The 11,128-nt window shown below is 40.9% G+C and overlaps 1 protein-coding gene across 2 annotated transcripts in view; it reads right to left on the reverse strand.

The window, feature by feature from the left end:
• Nucleotides 1–8,748, reverse strand: part of Smc5 (structural maintenance of chromosomes 5) — a 64,983-nt gene extending 56,235 nt beyond the window's left edge. The window contains exons 1-3 of one of the 2 annotated variants that reach the window (XM_029540129.1): nt 8,511–8,744; nt 4,118–4,259; nt 958–1,010 (exon numbers count right to left, since the gene is read on the reverse strand). In XM_029540129.1, the coding sequence (XP_029395989.1) occupies nt 958–1,010; nt 4,118–4,259; nt 8,511–8,695 (380 nt within the window). In that variant the 5' untranslated portion in view covers nt 8,696–8,744. Of the gene's footprint in view, nt 1–957; nt 1,011–4,117; nt 4,260–8,510 lie in introns of both variants that reach the window. The other variant, XM_021191596.1, reaches the window with a different exon arrangement.
• Between the last annotated feature and the right edge of the window lie 2,380 nt (nt 8,749–11,128).

The following is an 11,128-nucleotide window of genomic DNA, read 5'->3' on the forward strand; positions in this document are numbered from 1 at the left end:
TGTCCTGGAACTCACTTTGTAGACCAGGCTGGCCTCGAACTCAGAAATCCGCCTGCCTCTGCCTCCCGAGTGCTGGGATTAAAGGCGTGCACCACCGCGCCCGACTAATATCCTCCTTCTAATATCCTCCTTCTTGCTGCTTGCAAGACAGTTTTCTCCTATTTGCCTTTGGAACAAGATGTACAACGCTCAGCTCCTCCAGCACCATGTCTGCCTGGATGCTGCCACGCTTCCTGCCTTGATAATGAATCTCTGAACCTGTAAGCCAGCCCCAATTAAATGTTGTCCTTTATAAGAGTTGTCTTGGTCATGGTGTCTGTTCACAGCAATGGAAACCCTAACTAAGCCATACAGAATCTGAAGGAGGGTATTGACTCAGTTTTTGCTTTCAGAAGTACTTGCTTCATACTGCTCCTCTGTTCACCCATCTTCTTCACAAGGTGATCAAGGTCAAGAACTTAAGTACATCATGTAAGCTCTACTACTTTGCTATACTCTAGCCTAAGTATTTCAAAATTGGTAAAAAGAAACAGATACTTAAAAATGTTAAAGAATGCAATTTCTCTCTCCCCCTCTCTGGTGTATGTTTTAGACAAGTAGTTCAGGATGACCTTGAATTTGTTATCCAGTGGAAAATGACCTTGAATTCCTGATTCTTCCAAATAGCACCAACTCCTCACTTTCCTAACTCTACTTCCTAAGTGCTGGAATTATGAAGTGTACCATCAGACCTAACTACAACTTCTTAGTGTATATTAATCAGTCATATTCTTTTATTACTTCATTAAACTGCAATTTCTTGTGAACTTTCCAAAATAAAATTTTAAAATTGTTTTAAAGAGACACATTAAAAAATATTATTTGCCACAATATTATGTTAATATTCTTTTCCAAAGTCATCAAGAAAGCACAAATATAAGCTGAAAAATTATAATAAAAGGAGTATTTAACACTTACAGTTCAATTTCAATCAAACCTTTGGAACATCCTCTCTTCACGAAAAACCCAACCTAGAGTGTAAGAAGAATAAGTGAGATGTGTCAACAGTATTTCCAGGTAAACAATCAGAGCACTAGTAGGAAGAGTCATTACTGTTCGCCAAATCAAACTTTTTCAGTAACCACATTAACATACAGGCCAAGTCTCTCAACTCTTCTTGTACTACAGAAATCTCAGCAGTTAAATTATGGGTCACTTCAGTGCTAGGCAGTTAAGACTCTTACAGAGCTGCTAACAAGGCACTAAAATGGACGAGAAAGGATTTGGATTTGGGTAACCCAGCTCCCAAGCCTACATACTATACCTTCAGAACAAGTCCATACTACAGCTACAAAGCTCTATACCCAACCTACTACTGCTGTAGACAGAGGGGCATAGATTAACAAGCACTCTAATAGTGCCTATTCTGTTTTTAAGACAGACTTGCCATCAAGTACCTTTCAAAAATAAAATGATAATTTACATAGTAAAATAAGATATCTGAACTAGATCAGATAACTATGAGTTTGAACAAAAAACAGAGTGAAGGATTAAAAACATCAAACAATCTTAAGTTTGAACTTCATAAATAATCAATACTAAAATGCTAGAACCCGTTAGCACTTGGTAGAAAGGGCCAGGGACATTAGAAGTTAAGGGTCACCCTCAACAACAAACTAGTATTAGCCGCCAGTGCTACATGAGGTCCTGTCTCAAAATGCAAAACAAAAGTGGGGAAGGAAAAATGAGTATGATCAAATAATTATATGATATTATCAAAGAATAAATAAAAATATTTTTTTTAAAAAAAAGGAAAAGTGGCAACAACACAAAATAAGGTGGGTACAGCATCATAAAGTTTATATATTTTAAGGTATTGAGAGATAAATTGAAAAAGAGCTGAATCAGAATGTAGTGACAAGCAAAACATTACATAATATATAAACAAAGAACAAGCGCTGGAGAGGAAAGAGCACTTGCTGCTCTTCCAGAGGACCTGTGGTTGGGTACCAGTACCCATGCTGGATGGTTCTCAATCATCTAAACACAGCTGTGAAGAAAAATGACAGCCTCTTGTGGCCTCCATAGGTGCACAATCTCCCTCTCCCTCTCACACCCACACTTAAAAAAAAAACACACAATATAAAAAGACCTCGCAATAATCTTTTAAATTATGTTAATGATTTGTGAGAATGACTGTAAACAAACTATTTATTATATGCTGCTAAGATAAACTAGCAACTGTCCAAATTCAGTTGCCAACCCTGAACTATATAATATACCAATTTTATAAATGATAAAATTACAGATAAAAATGGGGGGTATTTTTATAACCTGAGAGAACTATCTTTAATCTCTACTGTAGGTTCCAACAACATGTTACACAAGCACAGGTTATTTGGCATTGACTGGCAGCAAGGACACTTAACATTGTTTACTTATAGAAAGATGACATCTCTGAAGGAGCAGATTGTGTACTGTCTTGCAACAATTGAAATATTTTATACAAATTGGGGGGGGAAGCAGTTATTTATTATAAAGTATCCATATAGATGATTTAGATTGTACTTATAATAAAAATTTATACTTACATTTAAATAGAAATAAAGTATTCTTGCTAAGAACTTAGATCTCACTTAAATATTAAATCTGTAGATACAGAAGGCCAACAATCTGTATTTAGGAACCACTGCACTCCAGGGCCTCCCTTAAGATTCCTACCAGTCCAAAAGGAAATGTGGTTTCTTTAAAATTAAAACTGCAAGGCTGGTTAAAACTACTATAGCACAACCCATTCTAATTGTACAGAATTAGAGACTACAGCCCAAGAGACCAATGCGGAGGGACTGAACTCATGACTTGACACAGGATATACAAAAATCCAAGCTAGTCTTTGCAAATTAACTACTTCAACCTCCTTATCATCTAAATCAAAGTTTGATGTCCAGACTACTGTTAAAGGTCACAAGGCTAACTTATCAACAGAACAAAGTATCTTTTCTAGCCCACAAATATCTCTGGTATAGCTTGTCTTTAAAAAATGGACTTAAATATATGTATCTCTAATTTTAGGGAGTGCTGGTTCAATTCTGTAGCATTATATTACAATGCTTATATACAGCTCTAACTAATTCATATATTTATCTCTAATTTAAGGGAGTGCTGGTTCAATTCTTTAGCATTATATTACAATGCTTATATACAGCTCTAACTAATTCTGTGGTGCTCTCAGCAGTTCACTTTAAGCTTTACCAATATACTTTTTATTTAAGCTTTTAAAATTATATTTATCTGCGGCAGAATACACGTCATGTCCCATGTATCAGCTGTCTCCTCCCAACCAGTGGGCTTCAGGGATGGAACTCAGTTGCCTGCTTGCTGGCAAGCACTTTTTCCCACTGAACTATCATCTCACTTGCCCTCATACTTGGCACTATTGCTGAGTAGCAGAATCTGGTTCCCAGCATCCACAATGAATGGATAGCTCACAACTATAACTCCAGCTCAAGCAGATAGGACACCCTTTTCCAGCCTACACAGACAAACAAGCTATTAAAAGAAAAAACAACCCCCCCCCAAACAACAACAACAAAACCAACAACAACGGCAGTACTTTTTATTACATCATTTTGTTTCCTGTTAATGTACAGACATTCAACAAAGTTCTATCTAACCAGGTATCTAACAATCCTGACAGATTTCCCTATTAAGGCATCAGGATTATTTGAAAATTCTTTTTTAGTGAATAATCTTTCTTTGTCTGTGATTGCTGTTATCACTTCTTTGTCTTAGAGCAATATTAGAAGTAACTAGAACTTTCTCCCGAGACTATTAGCACCCTTCTAGAAGTTCTAGGTAAAAGAAAGATCATTTAGTATACTTAAGAACCTAAAAATATTAACTTGTTTCTAGAAACAAATGGTTCTGAATTTTCTTAAAAATTATGTAATTTAAATAAATAAACCAGGCACGGTGGTACATGTTTTTAATCCCAGCACTTGGGAGGCAGAGGCAGGCAGATCTCTGAGCTTGACACCAGCCTGGTCTACAGAGGTAGTTCTAGGACAGTCAGAGCTGCTTCAAAGAGAAACCCGGTCTTGAAATTCCAAAAACCAAAGAGGAAATTATGTTAACTAACCTTATCTGCACGTCCCATGAAAGCAGGTTTGCCTGCTAGTCCAAGGCAAATGGCACACACTATGCTTGACTTCCCCGTTCCATTGGCTCCAATAATCATATTCAGATGGGGCCCAGGAGACACTTCACAGATATCATATGTTCTAAATTGTAAAGAAGCAAAATCATTAAACAGAAGTAGGAGAAAAACCTTTTGTTTGTAAATGAATCTTTTTGCTACTTTGCATTATCAGTGTCCACAACCCTTTTATAATTCATTTAAAAGCCAGCTAATGTTATGAATGTAATGTTATTCATATATTTAGGGAGATGAGTTACTGAAGAGTCATGCCAGGGTCTTTTATATGCTAGGTAAGTACTTTATCACCTAACTCTATACTTAACCCTGTAAACTTGAAATAATCAACTTATAGAGGGAAAACTATATCAACGGAAAAAGTAACAATGCAGATGTAAAATAAGAGAACAGGAGCTCAGCATGGTGGCACATGTCTTTAATTCTAGCATTCAGGAGGCAGGGCTTTATAATAAACCTGTGAGTTTAGGGCCAGTCAGGGCTACCCAATGAGAGACCCTGTCAAGCAGCACACCAGTGGCCCAAGGTTGAAGCCAGTTAGCCTTTTAGGAGACTACACCAAAGCTATTGCACTTATGACTACATCAAAGCTATTGCACTTATGACTACACCAAAGCTATTACACTTATTTTACCTCTAATTTTGTAAAATAATTTTAAAACTAATTTGTACAAGAAGCCATGGCTTCTTTCCTAATGTATTACATTTACTATTTTTCTTGAATTAAAACAGTAGCTACTTCTCCTATTTTAATATTTAAAGCAATCTAACAATTATGCAAATGACAAAATAATCATTAAATCAATAGCTTCATTTTATCATCAATTAATTTTTTTTTTTAAAAAAGGGCCTTCACTTTCTTTAATGCTGCAAGAAGATTCCAAGAATCCACGACAGGCTATGTTCTAATAATCCCCGTTTCTCTAGGAGAAGGCAAAGATACATAAGCAGAGAGATCTGTAATCCTTGTACACACCATGGCATCCAGAATGATCTACCTCCCTGCACACTTAGTCCACAGTTACATGATCTAACACTTAATTTATATTCAGTACCTATAAGTTTTAGACATCTGCTTCTAAATCTGCTGCTTCTGTGAGCTCTTAATTTAAGTGATTTTTTTTTCTTCTACATATTTTTTAAGATTAATTTTAGTTTTTTTATTTACTTACTTATGTTTTTCGAGACAAGGTTTCTCTGTGTAGCCCTGGCTGTCCTGGAAACTTACTCTGTAGACCAGGCTGCCCTTGGATGCAGAGATCCGCCCACCTCTGCATAAGTACAAGGACTAAAGGAGCAAGGTATCTGTCTTTATTACTTATTTCTAATCTGTATTTAATTCTCATTACTTATCAAGGCAGCTTTGGCAAGATATGAAGCAAGCTATAACCTAGACATTTCTCTAGCTTGCCTTTCAAAATCCTTAATTGGAATCCATAAACATCCCTTCTCTAGTTTTTTAGTGCTTAGGTATACCTAACTAATCCCTAAGTATAAATGCCAGAGTGCTACTAATATGCTAAATATATAAAGACTTTAACAAAGCACACCAACTCTAACATTTAAAACTTTAAGAAGCCAGGTGGCAACAAAAATATGCATGTGACAAAGAACTACATGGATACATATGGAAATCTAGAATCACTTGTTAAAAAAAAGAGGTGGTGCTGGAGAGATGAGTCCACTGATGGGGGCTTTATCCTCTTCCAGAGCCTCCAAGTTTGGTTCCCAGCACCAACATAGTACATCTAACAACCACTTGTAACTGGAACCCCAAGCCATATGATGCCCACTCCTGGTTACTCCATTAAAGGGCTTTGTAACTCAGCCCTAGTTTCAACTTTTTCCTATCTCCTTTTTCTATCTCTACTCAGAACTCTAAATTCTATTATATATTTCTTCCAGTTTCCTGACTAACCCGTGATTCCTTTAGCCTATAACTCTCCCTCTACTCTCAACCTATCTGACTTAATTTGCTCACAGTAACCCCCTGTCCTATCTCTAGTCCATCTAATTCTCTAAGCCAGGCTAGCCCCCCTACTTGCTTGGGACTAACTTCTCTCAGACTCATTCTGTGACAACTTGGTTATCAACCTAAATACATCTAGAATTATTAAAACCCGAGCAGCTGGGTAGACCTGTGAGGGGTTTTTTCTTAAATTACTTTAAGTGGGAAGACCCACTTTCAATCCAGATCTTCTGAGGTGTTAAGTCTGGGCCACACTTCCTGCTGGCAGCTTGTATAAAGGACACAGAAGGGAGCTTGTTCTCTTTGCCTGCTGGCCTCCACTCTTGCTCTCAGTGACAAGTCCATCCCTTCACTGGTGTCAAGAGCCTATCTGTGAAGGCCAGCAGAGACATTCAGTGTTATAGACAAATCATAGAGCCACTGTCAATGGTAGATAGCCTTTGACAGACAAGCTGAACCAAAGCCTGTAAGCCATCCTAATAGCCTTTCTATATATGGATATGGATGTATTCTATAAGTTCTGGTCCTCTAGAAAATCTGAATATACTCCCCAAAACTAAAATCTTATATTAAAATAAACAAAACCATACCCAACTCTGCATTTCCCACCTACTTTTTCTTCTTATTGTTTTGGTCCAAGCTTTTCTTCCTTGGTCTGAAGTTTTCTTTTGTACTACTTTATCAAAGGGAAAACATTTTTCCAATTCTTAATGCAGGAGGCTTCTGTCTCATTACGAGTTCAATGGAGCAGATATTTTATGCATCATTTTAACCAAGCTTCTCTGACGAGTCTCCCATGAGTCTCATCTTACCTTCCTGTACAGGTAGATCTCTGAGCTCATCTTCTCTCATTCTTACAATAAAGACTTTTTAATTCCTCCAATTTATATTTTCCTTTTTGTAATTTCAAAGACTTCTGTAACGTCAATAACCACCTATACATATGACTCCCAAGCCTGGGACTTATTCTTTTCTCCCTGAGCTTGAGGCCTTTAGAAACTGCATGTATACATTTCCCTTAGCTATCCCACAGGAAAGTTCAAGACAGAGGTGCTCAACTGCATTCATTATTCTCTGCCCTCCCTCCCCCCCCCCCCACTACTCTCTCTTGAATAACACCAGATTGGTTAGCCAGAGCCAAACTTGGGAAGAACTAGGGCACTCCTCCGCTCTTGGGTCTCACAATCTATAGGCAGATCTTATCAAATAACCCTTCAGCCCTGCACTCTTGCTTTCTTACTTTAAATATTCTTGCTTGCTATCTGGCACCCTTTCAAAATCCTAGGTTCCCGGCCGCCTGCAGGATGATGCTGGGGCTCCTTAGCATAGTAACAGACAAGCTGGAACAACATTTCCAACCTCTAGCCACCTATGTTTTTACACTCTACCTTAGGTCACTCACTAAACATTACAAACTGGCTTTCAGGCAGTTCCTTCTTTGGGTAATCCGTCTTCCCTCCTTTTCTATTTTAGTATCTTCTTCACAAAGCTCTGATGGTTGTGGATGGACTTAGCCTTTTCAGTCTGAAATCCCATGAAATCCTGGGTTGATAAGTTACAGCAGATAAAGTACATTTACCTTTCCTGATCTGCATTCAAATGAGCGATTCTGCTATTACACTCTATACAGACCCGGGCAATAAACAATAGCCAAGAGTTTATGTCAGCAACAAAGACAGGTAGAAACACAGCGATGTGTACATAAAGCAAACGAACACCTGATACACAACTGCTTAAAAAAAATGGTATTGTTATTAAGGGTCTATAAATTATTCAAGCCTACATTTAAGAAAAATACCTCGAAAGAATAACTCTAAGGCGCTAAACAGATAATGATATATTTGGTAACATTTAGAATCTATTCAACTAGTTGGGGTGGGAGCAAGGAAGAAAGGAGGATTGGACGGGTCAAGAATCTGCAAGGAGGTACAAAAACTGGGAACACGATTTAATTTCTTTGGTACGCTCTAATCTCCAATCAACAACCATTACCATGTCATCTGCCCACTCTGGGAATCGTGTACACTTTTTAAAATTTGCCACTCCGCTGTTAACTGTTGCCTATCGAGTTTTGTGAAGTGCACAGGTCCCTGGTAGATCGAGATTCGCAGACTAGAGACCTGGACCCTTAGTATCAACTGCCTGCAGCCAACGCCTTCCAAAACCACTGGGTGGATTAAAAAACATCAGGCCACACGCCTACTACAGCCAACACTGCCAGTCTTCGTGGCCTAGGCTGGGAATGCCTCCGGGTTAGCCTGGCACAGGTTCCCCACCGCCGGGCACACCCCACCGCCCCGGGCCTGCGGGCCGCTTGCTCCCGGCCAGGCGCGGCCTGCCGCCACTCACAAGAAGTTCTCCATGGCGATGCGGACGATTGAGCCCTCGACGAAGGTCCCGGACGGCCGCGGCAGCGTCGATGTCGGGTTCGAGTTCTTTCTCTTGCTCGGGACCTCGGAGGAAGCATCTCTCGGGAGAGACCGCTTGGAAACCTGGGGGTTGGGGGGAGCAGCCTTCCCGCTCGGAGTCGCCATCCTGGCTTCCTCCGCGTCCCGCAGCAGCTTCCGTTCCCGGCGAGCCGCAGCCCAGGAGCTTCCGCGGCCGGCTCCCGCGCTAACTGACCCCGCCTGACCCCGCCCCCCGCGGCTTCGAAGCGCCTGCGCGGTTCCGCCCCTCAAAAACCGAAGCCACGCCCCGACCAACCCTTCCCGCTGGCCTCAGAGGTGCTTTCCATATGTGCAGGGATTTTCATCTTGGAGAATTTTAACTTTAGAGCAAGATGTGAATTGCATTTAGTATTTGGAAACCTGCCTCGGCGCCTCCCGTGCTTGAGTTGCTTGCTAGTTTGCGACTGTCCCTCCCAGAACCCCAGGCTTCATCTGTCTTATGTTCTTCTACATTGCAGTTTCCTCCCTTGGTGCTCAAATGAACTCCAAAGAAAATAAAAAATGCCTGTTGACTCTGTGCCTGTTGTTGGAAGCATGGCACTAACAACCATCTGATGCTCTCAAAATCGTGAAGAGTGTATTAATTACTTGCCCACTCACATTTCCTTGTCCTATTATTGTATAATTTATTTTTATTTTATATGCATTGATGTTTTGCCTGCATGTATGTATGTCTGTGTGAGGGTGTCAGATCTTGGAATTACAGACAGTGGGACCCGGATCCTCTAGAAGAGCAGTCAATTCTCTTAACCACTGGGTCATCACGCTCACTAGCCCCCAGCACATTCATTCATTCATTCATTCATTTAAGACAGACTCTTTATATAGCTCTAGATGGACTACTACTCACTATAGAGCCCAGGCTGGTCTTGAACTTTTACTACTTCTGCTTCCTTAGTGCAGCCACCAGTTCCAGCGCAGCCACCAGATGACCTCTCCCTTAAGGGTTTCCTTCCTTCCTTCCTTCCTTCCTTCCTTCCTTCCTTCCTTCCTTCCTTCCTTCTTCCTTCCCTTCCTCCCTCCCTCCCTCCCTCCCTCTCTTCCTTTTTTCTTTCTTTCTTTTAATTAATCATTTCACTTATTTACAACCCAAATGTTGTTCCCCCTCTCAACCCCGGCCCCTCCCGCCACAGACTTCTCCCCCTCCCCCATCTCTTCTCCTCTTGGACTCTGAGAGGGTGCCCCCCCCTTCGTGTCCCCCCTCCCTGGGGCATCCAGTCTCTACAGGATTAGGCACATCCTCTCCCACTGAGGCCAGACAAGGCAGCTTTCTGCTACATATGTGCTGGTGGCCTCGGACCAGCCCATGTATGTTCTCTGGTTGGTGGCTTATTCTCTGGAAGCTCCTATGGGTTCAGGTTAGTTGATACTGTTGGTCTTCCTATGGGGTTACCTTCCCCTTCAGTTTCTTCAATCGTCCTTTAACTCTTCCATAGGGGTCCCTTCAGGGTTTTTTAATTCCCTGCTTAAATTCTCTGGTGGTTTCTAGATGTCCTTTAGTGAGAAGAAGCGTCTTTAGGAATGGCTCTATCTCCCTGTGCCCATGTTCATCTCATTAGCCCTTTCAAAGATGATGCCCCTGAAGCCCATAGACAACATTCACCCAAACAGTAATAACCAGCCAGAGACTAGGGTAATGGGGGAAATAAAGAGAAACTGTTAGATAGTTTTAAGTAGGAGAGACCTATGATCTAATCAAAGCTTTTCAGTCATTCGGCTTGCTGTGTGGAAAACTGATTGACAGGCATCAAAGAAACTGGGGAGGCCAGTTAGAAATCCCATGCAGTAGAGTCCTCTTTTGACTACTAGACCAACACTCCTTTTTGCAGGACCCTGCTTCTTTCTCTCATAAAATGAAATCTGCTCACTAAAAGTTATAACGAAAGAAAACATAATTGTTGTAGAAAGCATGCAAACTTCTTGTTATGGGTACTTGAAGTGTGTGTGTGTCTGTGTGCCTGTGTGTGTCTCTCTCTGTGTGTATATAAATTAAGGGATAATTTGTAAAATGTTCAACTAACAGGAAGAAACAAAAGACTCAGTGCTTAGGATATCGTGCTGTTAGTAGTTGTACTCATAGCTGGCATATTCTTGGCTTCAAGAACTTAAAGGTTGCCAGGCATGGTGGTATATGCCTGCAGGCTCAACACTCAGAGTACTTGGCCAGGAGAATCACAAATTCTATCAAGGAGAAGGAGGGAGGAGAGGAGAGTCAAATTCTGAACAAGTAATTGGTTATGAGGGAATCTATTCTATGGACAAATAATGTAACCAGCAATGGTGGGAATTAAGAGCTTCACCATTGAGTGGAATACAACATCTGCTCCAATCCAATTGCACACGGGACCTGAGACAGCATAAGGGAAGCAGAGAACAGGCCTGACCAGGGGCACAAGTCCCTTCCAGTCTGCGCCAACACCGGATCACCTAGGGCGAAGAGTCGGCAGACAACCCCACAGACCCTAGTGGACTGCCCAAGCGATCTTAGGATCACTGGTGAGTGGAACACAACATCTGCTC

This window comes from Mus pahari, chromosome 1 (genome assembly GCF_900095145.1).
Source record: "Mus pahari chromosome 1, PAHARI_EIJ_v1.1, whole genome shotgun sequence".
In the NCBI taxonomy this organism is placed as follows: domain Eukaryota; kingdom Metazoa; phylum Chordata; class Mammalia; order Rodentia; family Muridae; genus Mus; species Mus pahari.